At 39.7% G+C, this 19,114-nt stretch overlaps 1 protein-coding gene across 6 annotated transcripts in view; it reads left to right on the top strand.

Moving 5' to 3' along the window:
• The window catches only part of TMEM87A (transmembrane protein 87A), a 63,018-nt gene that overhangs the window by 11,492 nt on the left and 32,412 nt on the right, over nucleotides 1-19,114 (top strand). For 5 of the 6 annotated variants that reach the window (XM_054452094.2, XM_054452092.2, XM_054452093.2 and 2 more), the window contains exons 5-7: nucleotides 287-340; nucleotides 534-578; nucleotides 17,391-17,508. In XM_054452094.2, the coding sequence (XP_054308069.1) occupies nucleotides 287-340; nucleotides 534-578; nucleotides 17,391-17,508 (217 nt within the window). Of the gene's footprint in view, nucleotides 1-286; nucleotides 341-533; nucleotides 579-2,528; nucleotides 3,444-17,390; nucleotides 17,509-19,114 lie in introns of those variants that run through there. The other variant, XM_054452095.2, reaches the window with a different exon arrangement.

Genomic DNA, 19,114 nt, shown 5'->3' with positions numbered 1-19,114 from the left:
TCCTAAGCATACATCCTATATCTAAGGCTTCGTCATTCTTAAATGTTTATTATTCTCATAGAAAAATTGAATGGCCGTTTTGGTTTGATACTATTTTCTAGTTCCCAGCAGGGTTTTATTCACTTGTTTGTGGTTAACTGGAAATGTTTTATCTACTGATACTGTGTTATTATATTTACTAGTTAGGGTGTGGTGTTTTGTTTTAACCATTTCTTTGTATTTTGAGCTACACTTTTCTTCTAGTATTTACACACCTTTAATTTTTTGTTTTGTGTTTCTTTTATAGAGCTTTTCTGGAGATTTTATGCATCGACTGCCTCTTTTAGGAGAAAAACAGGAGGTAATTGTTTTCATTATATATTTCTGAGAGTGCAGTAAAAACTTTGGTGGTGCAGGAGATACCCGTGTTCACTGCATCTCCAAGGAGGGAGTGCTGCACCTGGGGAGCAGGCTCCCCCCATGGCTACAGGAACTTGGGCAGCTAAAAACAAGAAGTTCTAAATTAATTATTATTATTTTTTTAATGTTTAAAGGCTAAGGAGAATGGAACAAACCTTACCTTTATTGGAGACAAAACTGTAAGTATATTTGGGGATTTGGGGCATTGAACACATATTTTAGTTTTCTTGTATATTTTTGAATTGTTCTCCCATACTATGCTAATATTTGAAAAGTAAGTTAAATCTGGAAGCTGTAGACCAAAATGTTAAAAATGGTTGGATCTCTGGATGATACTATGAGTGATTTTTAGTTTCTTTGTGTTTTCTGAATTTTCTACTGTACACCTGTATTGCTTTTATAATTATCCCCCCATAAATATCTGTAAACAGGAAGAAACTTATTAAAAATAAGAACTCTTAAACTTCATCTAAAATTATCTGTGATAAAATATAAATGAAAGCAAGTTTAGAAAATTGAAATAAGGTCTAAAGCTATAAATATGCCTTAAGTTTTCATAAATATGCATTGTATGGATACTATTTTCAAATTCATAATTCCTCAAAACATCGCCAGTTAAAAATTTAGAGGAAGGATGACAGCTATCAGTGTTGGGTTATGGTTTTTACAAAGCTGATTAAAGTTGTTAATTTTATAACAACTTTATGAAGGTATATACATATTACAGAAGTTATGTTTTGTTTTGTTTTTTGAGACAAGGTCTCACTCTTGCCCATGCTGGAGAACAATGATGTGAACATGGCTCCCTTCAGCCTTGATGTCTTGGGCTCAAGTGATCCTCCTGCCTCAGACTCCCAAGTAACTGGGGCCACAGGCACATACCACCATGCCTGGCTAATTTTTAAAAATTTTTTGTGGGGGTTGGGTCTCACCATGTTGCCCAGGCTGGTATAGAACTCCTAGGCTTAAGTAATCATCTCACTTCAGCCTCCCAAAGTGCTAGGATTATAGGCGTGAGCCACTGCACCCACCCTAAAAGTTATTAAAGTTACTAAAGCATAAAATTGAGTGGTTTTTAGTATTCTCAAGTTGTGCAAGCACCAATCACTGTCTCATTCCAGAATTGTTCATCCCCAAAAGTGGCCCCATACTAGTCACTCCCCATTTCTCCTGCCCCCAGCCTCTGACAATCAGTAATCTATTTTCTTTCTCTGTATTTGCCTTTTCTGGACATTTTATATAACTGGAATCATATAATACATAGCCTTGTGTCTGGCTTCTTTCACAGTTTACACTCTGTCTCAACTTTTACTTCCTGCTTGCACAGAACCTTAAGATCAGCCAGTGAATGATTAGGGCCTCCTCAGGTCTCTCCTGGACCTGTGCACAGCCCTGGGCATGTGTGCACAGCCCTGCACATATGGCCTTCTAGATTTCCAGGAATATTTTGGAGCTTTCCAAAGTTCCTATGGACATCTCATTTTCCAATTTTTCCTTTTAAGTTTCCAATCAGCCTCTTAATAGCCCCAGTTGGTAATGTCACCTCAGGCAGCTGTGATCTTGAAGGATTGCTGTTCAATGTTTTTGACAAATGCTTTGAGTACAGGGTTGTTGACACTGGGTGATCTCTAAGTCAGGTCAGATAAAGACAAGCCCTTAGAATGGAGCTTTTCAGCAATTTGCCAGACAGCTCAGGTGATCAGTCTTTTAGGGACCTCCAAATGTATTTTTTCCTTTGGGAGGCCTAGGTGGGCAGATCACTTGAGGCCAGGAGTTTGACACCAGCCTGGCCAATGTGGTGAAACCCCGTCTCTACCAAAAATACAAAAATTAGGCAGGTGTGGTGGTGCACGCCTGTAATCCCAGCTACTTGGGAGGCTGAAGCAGGAGAATCACTTGAACCCAGAAGGTGGAGGCTGCAATGAGCCGAGATCACACCACTGCACTCCAGCCTAGGCAACAGAGTGAAACTCTGTGTTCGCTTCCCCTACCCCCTTTGCCTAGTGGCTGCTAAGCTATTGTTTTTATCAGCTGTTAACAGTTTCAGGGACTTTGGTTTTAAGGAACTTGGGAGAGAGGAATGGGATTAGGGTGAACACAGACATCTCAAGCTTGCTTTTCTTTCCTAGATTCAGATGCCTTTCTTGAAGAAACATTTATTGGATTGTTGAAAGACTTTAATAATTTCCAAAGTTCCAAAAGTTGATTTTGATAGTTTTTGCCAGTGTTTTTGTTGCTTTTATGGATGAGTAGATTTTCAGAGTTTCTTATTCTGCCGTTCTGAAAGTGTTCTCACTACCTAAACCCCGGTTTTATTTGTACAGAATTTTAACTGAAAGTAAGTTAGGCATGACAGTCTTTGTTAATTTTTTTAAACAAAAGATAGCCATTAGGACTGGGTGCAGTGGCTCACGCCTATAATGCCAACACTTTGGGAGGCCAAGGTGGGCAGATGACTTGAGGTTGGGAGTTTGAGACCAGCTTGGCCAACGTGGTGAAACTTTGTCTATACTAAAAATATAAAAATTAGTTGCCCATGGTGGCAGGCACCTGTAATCCAAGCTACTCAGGAGGCTGAGACAGGAGAATCGTGTGAACTTGGGAGGTGGAGGCTGCAGTGAGCTGAGATCACGCTACTGCGCTCCAGCCTGGGCAACCAGTGAGATTCCATCTCAAAAAAAAAGAAAAAAGGTATTCATTGGATTTTCTCTTACTAATAGGTGTATATTCACTGTGAAAATGGAGACGATATACATAAATGAAAAGAAGAAAATAGCAATCTATAATACCATGCAGTGATATATTTATCTTCCTAGTCTTTTGTATATGGGCATGTTTATATTATTTTAAAAAAGGAATCTTAGAGTATGTATTATATGACTTTTTTTGTAGCTTAACAACATAACACGTACATGTCAGTTTGGTAAATATTGTATTGCATCGTTACTTAAATGCGTGTATAGTGTCTTATTGTATGAGTACATTGCAATTTGTTCAATTCTCTGTTCTTGAACATTTATGAATTTCATTATTTTGGAATTTTATGCAGTGTTGTGATTAATATTTTAACTACATTTGCTTTTAAGTCTTTACTGATCTCGGAAGAATTGTATATTGGGATAAGTTTTTAATTCTATAACTTAAAAGTAAAAATCCTTTGTAATTTTGTGTTCTAATAGTTTTAGCAGTTTGGTGTGATTACACAGAGCACATGCATATTAACCAAAATAAGATCATATTATATACCATTGTATAATTTTTTCTTTTTATTACCAAATTGATACATTGAATACTACTTCACCTTTTTATGGCTGCTTAGTGTTCCATTTTATTATGATTTTAATAATTAACTCCCAATTGATGAACATTGGGGTTGTTCCCAAATTTCCCCTATTATGGATAAAGTCATGTTCATAATGTCTAGCTATATTTCTGTGTACATTTATAATCTTTAGGCTAAATTCCTGGAGGTAGAATTGCTAGATCCACATGTATGCACAGTTTAAAATTGCTTTTTCGTAGCAATTTATGGCCCCAAGAAAGTGAGAGTGAGTGTCTTTGTTCGTGTTGCTATGAAAGGACACCTGGAGCTGGGTAATTTATAAAGAAAAGAGGTTTATTTGGCTCACTGTCCTGTGGGCTATGAAAGAAGCATGGTGCCGGCATCTGTTTCTAGTGAGGGCTTCAGGCTGCTTCCACTCATGGTGGAAGGTGAAGGGGGGAGCCTGTGTGTGCAGATCACATGGCAAGAGAGGAAGAAGGAAAGAGGGAGGAGGAGGAGAGGAGGTAGTGGGCTCTTTTTTTTTAATAATCAAGGAACGAATAGAGGGAGAACTCATTACTGAAAGGACAGTGGCACCAAGCCATTCATTAGGGATTGGCTCCCACGACCCAAACACCTCTCTCTAGAATTCACCGCAAACATTGGGGATCAAATTTCATTATGAAATTTGGGAGGACAGATATCTAAACCATAGCAGTGAGTTTCCATCTTTCCTCACAAAAACAATGGCTGTCATCATTTAAAATAGATTTTATGCAGTTTGTCTAGTTAAGCAACAATTTGTTCTTGTAAATTGTATTTAAAAAGTTATCATTAAGCCAGGCGCTGTGGCTCACGCCTGTAACCCCAGCACCTTGGGAGGCCACAGCAGGCAGATCACTAGAGCTCACGAGTTTGAGACCACCCTGGACAATATGGTGAAACCTCGTCTCTACAAAAAATGGAAAAATTAGCCAGAAGGTGGCACGTGCGCCTGTAGTCCCAGCTACTTGGGAGACTGAAGTGGGAGGATGGCTTGGGCCTGGGAGGCAGAGGTTGCAGTGAGTCAAAGTCACACCACTTCACTCTAGGCGATAGAGCCATACCTTGTCTCTAAAACAAAAACAACAGCAAAAAAATTATTGTCGAAGGTGAACCTTCATTTATATGGATATTGGCACTTGTGCTTTCTTCAGTTGTCTTCTGTGCACAGCATACTTCGAGTTCTACTCAAGGCTTGAGTCTTGTTACAGTGATTAAAACTGGCTGAAAGGTGAGCCTGTTGAATACCACAAGTAATATTTAGGAATACTTAGTCAAAATATAGTCAAAAGAAATGAAAGAATTATCTATCTTTTGATCTTTCTTCCTGAAAATTTGGTCCAAGGCAAATACCTTATAATCCTATTTAAAGAATATTCACAGGCTGGGTTCAGTGGTAATCTCAGCACTTTTTTAGGCCCAAGGTGGGTGAATCACTTGAAGCCAGGGTTTGAGACCAGTCTGGTCAACATGGCAAAACTCTGTCTCTACTAAAAATGCAAAAATTAGCTTGGTGTGGTGGGGTACCCCTGTAATCCCAGCTACTTGGGTGCATGAGGCCTGAGAATCACTTGAGCCCAAAAAGCAGAGGTTGTAGTGAGCCATGATTGCACCACTGCATTCCAGCCTGGGTGACAAAATGAGACTCTGTCTCAAAAAAGCAAAAAGGATACTCACAAATTCAGTACCTCCATCCTATTTCATTAAAGCTCTGATTAAACATATATGTTTATGGGCCGGGTGTGGTGGATCACACCTGTGATCCCAGCACTTTGGGATGCCAAGGTGGGTGGATCACCTGATGTCAGGAGTTCAAGATCAGCCTGGCCAACATGGTGAAACGTCGTCTCAACTAAAAATAACAACAACAACAAAAAATTAGCTGGGTGTGGTGGCACACACCTATAATCCCAGCTACTTGGGAGGCTGAGGTAGGAGAATCCCTTGAACCCAGGAGACAGAGATTACATTGAGCCAAGATCGTTCCACTGCACTCCAGCCTGGGCAACAGAGCAAGACTCCATCTAAAAAAAAAAAAAAAAAAAAAACCTATATGTTTATGGAAGAAAGGTCCTCTGCATGTCCCTTCTTCTAAGGAAAGACTGATAAAAGAGAACACTTCAATATTTTGATTAACATCAGTTTTTTGGATTTAAGCAATAATGTGATACATTTAAAATAATTTTAAAAAATTAATAGAGTTTATTGTTTAGAGCAGTTTTAGGTTCACAGCAGAATTGAGTAAAAGGTACAGAGAGGCCAGTGCAGTGGCTTATGCCTATAATTCCAGCACTTCGGGAGGCCAAGGTGGGAGGATCACTTGAACCCAGTAGTTCAAGAGCAGCCTGGAAAACATTTGAGACCCTATCTCTACAAAAAGCAAAAGTTGGCCGGGTGCGGTGGCTCACATCTGTAATCCCAGCGCTTTAGGAGGCCCAGGCAGACAGATCACCTGAGGTCAGGAGTTCAAGACCAACCTGACCAACGTGGAGAAAACCGTTTCTACTAAAAATATAAAATTAGCTGGGCATGGTGGCACATGCCTGTAATCCCAGCTACTTGGGAGGCTGAGGCAGGAGAATGGCTTGAACCTGGGAGGTGGAGGTTGCCGTGAGCCAAGATCACGCCATTGCATTCCAGCCTGGGCGACAAGAGCAAAACTCCGTCTTAAAAAAAAAAAAACCCCAATTTACCCAGCATGGTTGTGCATGTCTATGTCACCGCTACAGGGGAGGCTGAAGTGAGGATCATTTGAGCCCAGGAGGTCAAGGCTGCAGTGAGCCATGATCATGCCACTATACTCCAGTCTAAGCAATAAAGCAAGACTCTGTCTCAAAAAAAAAAAAAAAAAAAAGGAGACCTCCCACATGCTGTGTCTATACCTGTACACTTAGCCTCCCCCATTGTCAACATACTGCAACACCATGGCACACTGTTAAAACTGATGAATCACGTTGACATGTTATTATCAATCAAAGTCTGTAGTTTACATTAAGGTTCACTCTGCATTGTACATTGTATGAATTTTGATAAATGTGTAAAGGCATCTTCACCTTTGTAGTATCATACAGAATAGTTTCAGTGCCTAAAAATCCTCTGTGCTCTGTCTGTTCATCTCTCCCTTCCCCTTGAACTCCTGGCAATCACTGATCTTTTTACTATCTTCATAGTTTTGCCTTTTCCAGAATGTCATCTGGTTGGAATTGTACAAATATGTGACCTTTTTAGATTGGCTTCTTTCACTTAGTAATATGCATTTAAGGTTCCTCCATGTCTTCTGGTGGCTTGATAGTTCATTTCTTTTTAGTGCTGAATCATATTCCATTGTTTGGATATATCACAGTTTATCCATTCATCTATTGAAGGACATCTTGATTGCTTTCAAGTTATAACAATTATAGATAAAACTGTTGTAAACATTTGTGTCCAGGCTTTTATGTGGACATAAGTTTTCAACTCATTTGGGTAACTATCAAGGAGCATGATTGCTAGATTGTATGGTAAGAGTATGTTTAGTTTTGTAACAATTGCAGTTTTGACAATGCAGTGCTTAATCAAAAATAGAATGTTTTGGAAACAAAACTACTCTTGTAGGCTGTCTATCTGACAGCATCAATAACTGGATTGTCACTTGTAGCTTTAATTACCTTACTCATGGGGTTAAAAAGTTCTGTTGAGGGGCACTTACAATTTTGAGATCATACCATGAAGACAGTGCTTTAAAAATAATTCTGTTCACAAGCTAGTGGTAGACCGTGAAAAAGAAAAAAAAAAGAAAAAAATAGTTTTGTTATGGAGAACAAAATAATTAATAGTTGAGATGGTAGTTAAGAGCCCAGGCTCTGGGGTCAGATGTCCTAGATTTTGAAATCCCAACTTCACAACTTAATATTTCACTTGGAAATGTTATTGTGCTTCAGTTTCTTACATAATAAAATGGAGCTAATAGGAATGATATTACCAAGAATTGTGGAGTAGCGAGGTCCAGGTCTCCATGCCTCCACAAAAGCAACTAGTAAGCTGATGAAAACTATCACATTCAACTTTCACAGAACTTTGAAATTTAACCAAAACTTAATAAGGAAAAAGTTCAACAAAGAAAGAAGCTGCTACATTACATTAAGAAAGTGCTGTGATATTGTAATTTGTTTACCATATCCTCCTTCCCAGTTCAGAGGCAGGAAGATGGCAACCTGCAGTCGTGGTGCAGGTTGCTAGTGCCAGGGGAACGAATACAGACCTTTTTCTTAAAGACTTGCCATTGTGTGTTTTCACCTGCCTGGAGGCTCCCTGAAGGACCCTTGTGAGGACTTAACTTTGTTTTCCCCAACTTAGAGTGTTCCCAGGGCTGGAGTGGCTTCCTGGGTTGTGTTTGCCAAAAGCATTTGAATGCAAAATTATTGTGTGCATATGGAAGGGGATAACAGTGGGGATGAGCAATAGAGAGACTGTCAAGCATGAGAAGGAAAGGGTCCAGAAAGGAGATTTGTGGGAGAACAAGGCTTTTTAAAGCTTCTGTGTATATTGAGCTATGAAGAAAGCCATATATATTCTCAGGACTGGACATATGATCAGAAAAGACCTTAGATGACCCTAAGCTTTCATTCTGGCTGACTTTCAGGCTCTGTACAAGCAAAAGTGAAGACTAAGGAATGGCTTTAATTGGCCCAGCTAAACGTTGAGGGATTGCCCCAGGGTGCAAAGACTGGGAGAATATTCTGTTCTTTTTCGTCTTTGGCTCCTGGTGTTTAAGAAATCTTTGTCAAAACACTAGCTGACCACTAAGCTAAAGGAATATAGACTCCAGCAGCCACACAGGTCTAAGAATAGAGACTTTACAAAAATGGTTTAGAAAACTTACTAAGCAAAAGAGACATAACCCATACTATTATTACCAGCTAACAAACCCCAAGGAGGGGGCAGATTGTGGTTTCCAGAGTTGCCACTTTATAACATTCAGTTTTCAGTGGAAAATTATGAGGCATGCACAGAAACAAAGTATGACATATTTACAGGATTAAAAAAATATACATGCTTTGAAGAGGAAGCCTCAGCATTAGACTTACCAGACCAAAGATTTTAAGTGAACTGTCTTAAATATACTCAAAGAGCTAAAAATAAAAGAAAACCATGGATGAAGAAACTAAAGGAAACCAGGAGAACATAGAGATAAAAATGACAAAAAGAATGAAGACGAGCCTGAGAGACCTATGGGACACCCTCAAGTGTATCAACATCCACATAATAGGAATTCATCAGAGGGAGAAGAGAGGGAGAAAGGTATGGAAAAAATATTTGAAGGAATAATGCCCAGAAACTTCCCAAATTTGATGAAAGTATGAATTTCAGAAAGATTGAGAGGCTCACAAATCTCACACTACAAGCAGAAATGAAAAAGTAAAATGTTGTATGTCCATAAAATGGAATATCATTCATCTATAAAAATGAATGGGAGCTGGATTCCAAGATGGCCAAATAGGAACAGCTCTGTCTGCAGCTCCCAGCATGATCGATGCAGAAGACGGGTGATTTCTGCATTTCCAACTGAGGTACCTGGTTCATCTCACTGGGACTGGTTGGACAGTGGGTGCAGCCCACGGAGGGCAAGCCGAAGCAGGGTGGGGCATTGCCTCACCCAGGAAGTGCAAGGGGTCGGGGGATTTCCCTTTCCTAGCCAAGGGAAGCCGTGACAGACTGTACCAGGAAAATTGGGACACTCCTGCCTTAATACTGCACTTTTCCAACAGTCTTAGCAAACAGCACACCAGGAGATTATATCCCGCACCTGGCTCAGCAGGTCCCACGCCCACAGAGCCTTGCTCACTGCTAGTGCAGCAGTCCCAAATCAAACTGCGAGGTGGCAGCCAGGCTGGGGAAGGGGCGTCGCCATTGCTGAGGCTTGAGTAGGTAAACAAAGCGGCCAGGAAGTTCGAATTGGGTGGAGCCCACCACAGCTCAATGAGGCCTGCCTGCCTCTGTAGACTCCACCTCTGGGGGCAGGGCATAGCTGAACAAAAGGCAGGAGAAACTTCTGAAGACTTAAACGTCCCTGTCTGACAGCTCTGACTTCAGAGCTGTGGTTCTGAAGTGAGCAGTGGTTCTTCCAGCAGTGTTTGAGCTCTGATAATGGACAGACTGCCTTCTCAAGTGGGTCCCTGACCCCCATGTGGCCTAACTGGGAGACACCTCCCAGTAGGGGCCAACTGACACTTCATACAGCCGGGTGTCCCTCTGAGACGAAGCTTCCAGAGGAAGGATCAGGTAACAATATTTGCTGTTCTGCAGCCTCCTCTGGTGATACCCAGGCAAACAGGGTGTGGAGTGGATCTCCAGCAAACTCCAACAGACCTGCAGCTGAGTAACCTGACTCTTAGAAGGAAAACTAACAGAAAAGAATAGCATCAACATCAATAAAAAGGACATCCACACCAAAACCCCATCTGTAGGTTGCCAACATCAAAGACCAAAGGTAGATAAAACCACAAAGATGGGGAGAAACCAGAGCAGAAAAGCTGAAAATTCTAAAAACCAGAGCACCTCTTCTCCTCCAAAGGATTGCAGCTCCTCGCCAGCAACGGAACAAAGGTGGACAGAGAATGAATTTGACGAGTTGACAGAAGTAGGCTTCAGATGGTCGGTAATAACAAACCTGTCCGAGCTAAAGGAGGATGTTCGAACCCATCACAAGGAAGCTAAAAACCTTGAAAAAAGATTAGACGAATGGCTAACTAGAATAAATAGTGTAGAGAAGACCTTAAATGACCTGATGGAGCTGAAAACCATGGCACGAGAACTATGTGATGCATGCACAAGCTTCAGTAGCTGATTCGATCAAGTGGAAGAAAGGGTATCAGTGATTGAAAATCAAATTAATGAAATGAAGCGAGAAGAGAAGTTTAAAGAAAGAGTAAAAAGAAATGAACAAAGCCTCCAAGAAATATGGGACTGTGTGAAAAGACCAAATCTACATCTGATTGGTGTACATGAAAGTGACGGGGAGAATGGAACCAGGCTGGACAACACTCTTCAGGATATTATCTAGGAGAACTTCCCCCACCAACAAGGCAGGCCAACATTCAAATTCAGGAAATACAGAGAACACCACAAAGATACTCACTCCTCAAGAAGAGCAACCCCAAGACACATAATTGTCAGATTCACCAAGGTTGAAATGAAGGAAAAAAATGTTAAGGGCAGCCAGAGAGAAAGGTCAGGTTACCCACAAAGGGAAGGCCATCAGAGTAACAGAGAATCTGTTAGTGGGGGCCAATATTCAACATTCTTAAATAATTTTCAATCCAGAATTTCATATCCAGCCAAACTAAGCTTCATAAGCGAAGGAGAAATAAAATCCTTTACAGACAAGCAAATGCTGAGAGATTTTGTCACTACCAGGCCTGCCCTACAAGAGCTCCTGAAGGAAGCACTAAACGTGGAAAGGAACAACCAGTACCAGCCACTTGAAAAACATGCCAAATTGTAAAGACCATCGATGCTAGGAAGAAACTGCATCAACTAATGGGCAAAATAACCCGCTAGCATCATAATGACAGGATGAAATTCACGCATAACAATATTAACCTTAAATATAGACGGGCTAAGTGCCCCAATTAAAAGACAGAGACTGGCAAATTGGATAAAGAGTCAAGACCCATCGGTGTGCTGTATTCAGGAGACCCATCTCACGTGCAGAGACAAACATAGGTTCAAAATAAAGGGATGGAGGAAGATCTACCAAGCAAATGGAAAGCAAAAAAAAAAAAGCAGGGGTTCCAATTCTAGTCTCTGATAAAACAGACTTTAAACCAACAAAGATCAAAAGAGACAAGGCCATTACATAATGGTAAAGGGGTCAATTCAACAAGAAGAGCTAACTATCCTAAATATAAATTCACGCAATACAGGAGCGCCCAGATTCATAAAGCAAGTCCTTAGAGACCTACAAAGAGACTTAGACTCGCACACAATAATAATGGGAGACTTTAACACCCATTGTCAATATTAGATCAACAAGACAGAAGGTTAACAAGGATATCCAGGACTTGAACTCAGTTCTGCACCAAGCAGACCTAATAGACATCTACAGAACTTTCCACCCCAAATCAACAGAATGTACATGCTTCTCAGCACCACATCACACTTATTCCAAAATTGACCACATAGTTGGAAGTAAAGCACTCATCAACAAATGTAAAAGAAGTCACAACAGTCTCTCAGACGACAGTGCAATCAAATTAGAACTCAGTATTAAGAAACTCACTCAAAACCACACAAATACATGGAAACTGAACAAGCTGCTTCTGAATGACTGCTGGATAAATAACGAAATGAAGGCAGAAATAAAGATGTTCTTTGAAACCAATGAGAACAAAGACACAACATACCAGAATCTCTGGGACACATTCAAAGCAGTGTGTAGAGGGAAATTTATAGCACTAAATGCCCACAAGAGAAAGCAGGAAAGATCTAAAATTGACACCCTAACATCACAATTAAAAGAACTAGAGAAGCAAGAGCAAACAAATTCAAAAGCTACTAGAAGACAAGAAATAACTAAGATGAGAGCAGAACTGATGGACATAGAGACACAAAAAACTCTTCAAAAGAATCAGTGAATCCAGGAACTGGTTTTTTGAAAAGATCAACCAAATAGACTTCTAGCAAGACTAATAAAGAAGAAAAGAGAGAAGAATCAAATAGATGCAATAAAAAATGATAAAGGGGATATCACTACTGATCCCACAGAAATACAGACTACCATCAGAATACTATAAACATCTCCACACAAATAAACTAGAAAATCCAGAAGAAATGGATAAATTCCTGGACACATACACCCTCCCAAGACTAAACCAGGAAGAAGTTGAATCTCTGAATAGATCAATAACAGGTTCTGAAATTGAGGCAATAATTAATAGCCTACCAACTAAAATAAGTCCAGGAGCAGATGGATTCACAGCCGAATTCTACCAGAGGCACAAAGAGGAGCTGGTACCATTCCTTCTGAAACTATTCCAATCAATAGAAAAAGAGGGAATCCTCCCTAACTAATTTTATGAGGCCAGCATCATCCTGATACCAAAGCCTGGCAGAGACACAACAAAAAGAGAGAATTTTAGACCAATATCCCTGATGAACATCAATGCAAAAATCCTCAATAAAATACTTGCAAACTGAATCCAGCAGCACATCAAAAAGCACGTCCACCAAGATCAAGTTGGCTTCATCCCTGGGATGAAGGGTGGTTCAACATATGCAAATCAACAAATGTAATCCATCACATAAACAGAACCAAAGACAAAAACCACATGATTATCTCAATAGATGCGGAAAAGGCCTTTGACAAAATTCAACAGCCCTTCATGCTAAAAACTCTCAATAAACTAAGTATTGATGGAACGTATGTCAAAATAATAAGAGCTATTTATGACAAACCCACAGCCAATATCATACTGAATGGGCAAAAACTGGAAGCATTCCCTTTGAAAACTGGCAGAAGACAGGGATGTCCTCTCACTACTCCTGTTCAACATAGTGTTGGAAGTTCTGGCCAGGACAATCAGGCAAGAGAAAGAAATAAAGTGTATTCAATTAGGAAAAGAGGAAGTCAAATTGTCCCTGTTTGCAGATGACATGATTGTATATTTAGAAAACCCCATCATCTCAGCCCAAAATCTCCTTAAGCTGATAAGCAACTTCAGCAAAGTCTCAGGATAGAAAATCAATGTGCAAAAATCACAAGTATTCCTGTACACCAATAACAAACAAACAGCCAAATCATGAGTGAAGTCCCATTCACAATTGCTACAAAGAGAATAAAATACCTAGGAATCCAATTTACAGGGGATGTGAAGAACCTCTTCAAGGAGAACTACAAACCACTGCTCAAAGAAATAAAAGAGGACACAAACAAATGGAAGAACATTCCATGCTCATGTATAGGAAGAATCAATATTGTGAAAATGGCCATACTGCCCAAGGTAATTTATAGATTCAGTGCCATCCCCATCAAGCTACCAATGACTTTCTTCACAGAATTGAAAAAAATACTTTAAAGTTCATATGGAACCAAAAAAGAGCCCGCATTGCCAAGACAATCCTAAGCAAAGAGAACAAAGTTGGAGGCATCATGCTACCTGACTTCAAACTATACCACAAGGCTACAGTAACCAAAACAGCATGGTACTGGGACCAAAACAGACACATAGACCAATGGAACAGAACAGAGGCCTCAGAAATAACACCACACATTTACAACTATCTGATCTCTGACAAACCTGACAAAAACAAGAAATGGGGAAAGGATTCCCTATTTAATAAATGGTGCTGGGAAAACTGGCTAGCCATATGTAGAAAGCTGAAACTGGATCCCTTCCTTACACCTTATATAAAAATTAATTCAAGATGGATTAAAGACTTAAATGTTAGACCTAAAACCATAAAAACCCTAGAAGAAAACCTAGGCAATACCATTCAGGACATAGGCATAGGCAAGGACTTCATGACTAAAACACCAAAAGCAATGGCAACAAAAGCCAAAATAGATAAATCGGATCTAATTAAAGAGCTTCTGCACAACAAAAGAAACTACCATCAGAGTAAACAGGCAACCTGCAGAATAGGAGAAAATTTTTACAATTCACCCATCTGACAAAGGGCTAAATATCCAGAATCTATGAAGAACTTAAACAAATTTACAAGAAAAAATCAACCCCATCAAAAAGTGGACAAAGGATATGAACAGACACTTTTCGGAAGAAGACATTTATGCAGCCAACAGACACATGAAAAAATGCTCATCATCACTGGTCATCAGAGAAATGCAAATCAAAACCACAATGAGATACCATCCCACACCAGTTAGAATGGTGATCATTAAAAAGTCAGGAAACAACAGGTGCTGGAGAGGATGTGGAGAAATAGGAACACTTTTACACTGTTGGTGGGGGTGTAAACTAGTTCAGCCATTGTGGAAGACAGTATGGCGATTCCTCAAGGATCTAGAACTAGAAATACCAGTTGACCCAGCCATCCCATTACTGGGTGTATACCCGAATGATTATAAATCATGCTAGTATAAAGACACATGCACATGTATGTTTATTGCAGCACTGTTCTCAATAGCAAAGACTTGGAACCAACCCAAATGTCCATCAATGATAGACTGGATTAAGAAAATGTGGCACATATACACCATGGAATACTATGCAGCCATAAAAAAGGATGAGCTCATGTCCTTTGTAGGGACATGGATGAAGCTGGAAAGCATCATTCTGAGCAAACTCTCTCAAGGACAGAAAACCAAACACCACATGTTCTCATTCACAGGTGGGAACTGAACAATGAGAACACTTGGACACAGGGCAGGGAACACCACACAACGGGGCCTGTCGTCGGGTCGGGGGCTGGGTGAGGGATAGCATTAGGAGAAATACCTAATGTAAATGACGAGTTAATGGGTGCAGCAAACCAACATGGCACATGTATACCTGTGTAACAAACCTGCACGTTGTGCACATGTACCCTAGAACTTAAAGTATATAAAAAAAAAAAAAAAACTTGGGTCTCAGTACTTAGAAAACAGTTAACCATGATCAATAAAATATTTGCCAATTCCTTCAACTCAAAAAGAAAAAAATGAATGAAGCACTGATACATACAGCAATATAGATGAACCCTGAAAACATTATGTTAAGTGAGAGAAGCTAGACACATTTTTATGAAATGACCATAATAGATGACTCCGTGGAGACAGGAAGTAAATAAGTAGTTGCAAGTGGTGAGAGGAGGAAGAAATGGGGAGCTACTGCTTAATGAGTGCAGGGTCTCCTTTTCGGTTGATGAAAATGTTTTGGAACTAGATAGAGGTGATATTTGCACATCATTGTGCTTGTACCACATACCATTGATTTATACGCATTAAAATTGTGAATTTTATGTTGTATAAAATTTACCTTAGTTTACAAACGAGTTAATAATAATACCTATCTGATAGGGCTGCTGTGAGGATTTAAAAATGTAGTAAATGGGCCGGGGCGTGGTGGCTCACACCTTAATCCTAGCACTTAGGGAGGCCAAGGTGGGTGGATCACCTGAGGTCAGGAGTTGAAGACCAGGCTGGCCAACATGCTGAAACCCCGTCTCTACCAAAAATACAAAAAAAAAAAAAAAATTAGCTGGGTGTGGTGTCATGCGCCTATAATCCCAGCTACTTGGGAGGCTGAGGCAGGAGAATTGCTTGAACCCGGGAGGCAGAGGTCACAGTGAGCGAAGATTGCACTACTACAGCCTGGGCGATGGAGCGAGACTCTGCCTCAAAAAAAAAAAAAAAAAAAAAAAAAGTAATAAATGTCATATGCTTAACAGAGTTATCTGGCATATAAATGTTATTTTTACAGGGTCAGAATGTCTGCATTCCAGAGTTAAGTATAAACTTTCTCAAATCCTGGAATATGAGAGTTGATCAATTTATTTTGGAATTTGTAAGAGGTGGTTTTAAGACATATGTGATTAATAGAGCAGGTTATTACACCAGCATTTTATAGGTTGATGAGTAAGTAAGTTCAGGAAAGGTTCTGTATGGCTAATCAGACATGTATTACCCATAACTTTGAAGCTGTAAAGTTTTCTCACAAATTGGTCGTGAGTCTCGTCAGAGACTATTAGGCGGAGATAAATCAATGTATGATTAGGAAGGCATTTATATTCTTAAATTCTACTAAGATAACCTTGTAAATGGATATCTGGAGAATTGTTTAGTCTGCTTTGTTTGACATGGATTTTTATCATGGAATATAATTTTTGAACTAAGCCTTTTCTTGGTTGTGGGATATTTTAACCATTTGAGGAGAACTATGGCTCCACAGGAAAATGCATAAACATAAAAAATCAGCTATTCATTTTGGGGGGTTCACAGATCATAGAAGCTTACCCAGAGATTTCTGGATAAACGTTTCTCCTTTTAAGACCAGATGGTAGTGAATTGCAATTCCAAGGAAGAAGAAGCCAGTTATTTTCTGTGTTCATCTTTATCATTGTATCTTAGTCTTATGTTTGTGAAGACTCTAGTCTATGTGAAAAGCAAGAGTCACTACCCCTCAAAGTCAAGGACTTGGAGACTGTTAATTTGTCTTCCTTGACTTTGAGGGGTAGTGACTCTTGCTTACCACATAGACTAGCTCAAGGTTAAATTTTTGATACAAATGTGAGACCATGTCAGCAGAAATTCTGATATTCTTGGGAAGCATGTTGAACAAAGGGATTAGATTCAGGAATTGGTGATTAGAATTCATTTTACTGATACCATCATTAATTTTTGTTTAAGGTGATTTACATAATTATTTAAATTCCTTTGTAATGTCTGCATAAAACACAAACTAGTATCCTAGTATGGCTTAAACAGAGATTAAATTTAGTGATTTTAGTTGGGGGTTTCCTCATTAAAAAAATATGTTAAATGTGATTTTTGTGTATAAGACATGGTATCTTGCCTTTTAGTAATTCATAATCTAGCCTACTTTATGCACTAGGCTTGTTTGGTTTGTTGTGCCTAATGTTTCAATGAATGAAGGAGAAGGACTTTACCATATTTCTGGGCACATTCTGGAGCAAAATTTGCATATTGTATTATTAATTTGTGCTCTTAATTCTTAAGATTTACAGATGTGATGCCCTTTTCCCTTTCTAGGCAATGCATGAACCATTGCAAACTTGGCAAGATGCACCATACATATTTATTGTACATATTGGCATTTCATCCTCAAAGGAATCATCAAAAGAAAATTCACTGAGTAATCTTTTTACCAGTAAGTTCAGTTTTTTTTTTAATGGTTATGTTATTATCTGGTTATGTCATTCATGTACTTTACATATGCTTTTTTATTAGGTATTATGGGTATCAGATTTCTGTTTCCTTCATTTGACACTCCTGCTTTTAAAATTTTTAGTTACTAACATGTTTTCAGTATTCTGAACTAGAATTGTCAAAACTTGGTCACCAAGCCAGAGATAAGGAAATTTTAAATTAATTAACATTGGCCGGGGCGTGGTAGCTCATGCCTGTAATCCCAGCACTTTGGGAGGCTGAGGCAGGCAGATCACATGAGGTCAGGAGTTTAAGACCAGCATGACCAACATGGAGAAACCCCGTCTCTACTAAAAATACAAAATTAGCTCAGTGTGGTGGCACATGCCTGTAATCCCAGCTACTCAGGAGGCTGAGGCAGGAGAATCACTTGAACCCGGGAGATGGAGGTTCTGGTGAGCCGAGATCGCGCCATTCCACTCCAGCCTGGGCAACAAGACGAAATTCCGTCTCAAAAAAAAAAAATTAATTAACATTGGTAGTTTTTAATGTCTCAAGAATTTAAGTGTTCTCCTTTCCAAGGTTGCTGCCTAGTTCATAGAGTCATCATCTTTTACCTGGAATTTGCAAGAACTTCCTAACTGGTCTGTTTCCTGTGGTTTCCCGCTTTGTTTCTTCTTTGTATTTTTGCAATTTCCATTCCTCCCCTGCTTTTTTTTTTTTTTTTTTTTTTTTTTTGTTATTTTTTTTTTTGAGACGGAGTCTCGCTCTGTCGCCCAGGCTAGAGTGCAGTGGCGCAATCTCGGCTCACTGCGAGCTCCGCCCCCTGGGTTCATGCCATTCTTCTGCCTCAGCCTCCGCAGTAGCTGGGACTACAGGCACCCACCACCACACCCAGCTAATTTTTTTGTATTTTTTAGTGGAGATGGGGTTTCACTGTGTTAGCCAGGATGGTCTCGATCTCCTGACCTCATGATCCGCCTGCCTTGGCCTCCCAAAGGGCTGGGATTACAGGGGTGAGCCACCGTGCCCGGCCCTTTCCTACCCTGCTTTCTTAAGCAGAATATGGAATAGAAACAATGATGGCAGCCACTGTTAATTCGCTCCTGACTTTACTGGCTGTATTGGTATATTTCACCATTAAGTACTATGTTTACTGTAGAACTTTTGAAATATTCTTCATTTGGTTAAGGATGTTCCTTTCTATTCCTAGTTTAATGAGAATAGTTTCCTTTTTTAAAAAAATGTTGAGAATGAATACTTAGCTTTATCAAATAGTTTAATTGTACTGATTTAAATGATCATATGGGCTTTCTCATTTAATAAGTTAATGTCATACATTACATTAACTGATCTAACATTAAATCATTGTTGAACTTCTGGGTTACCACTGCTTGGTTTTGACACACACACGCATATTCTCTCTGTCTCTCTCTCTCTCTCTTTCTCTTCCTCCCTCCCTCCCTCTCCCTCTCTCCCTGCCCCTCTCCCCTTCACTGATACATGTGTATCCTCCTGTCTCTTTAGGCCGATGACTTTCTAATGGATTATAGTCTCAAGGCACAGTTACCAGTATTCATTTTCAACCTTCTTTCTTTGAAAAGGTT

This window comes from Pongo pygmaeus, chromosome 16 (genome assembly GCF_028885625.2).
Source record: "Pongo pygmaeus isolate AG05252 chromosome 16, NHGRI_mPonPyg2-v2.0_pri, whole genome shotgun sequence".
Taxonomy (NCBI): Eukaryota; Metazoa; Chordata; class Mammalia; order Primates; family Hominidae; genus Pongo; species Pongo pygmaeus.
Note: the sequence above shows the minus strand (reverse complement) of the source record. Positions and strands in the feature narration are given on the sequence as shown.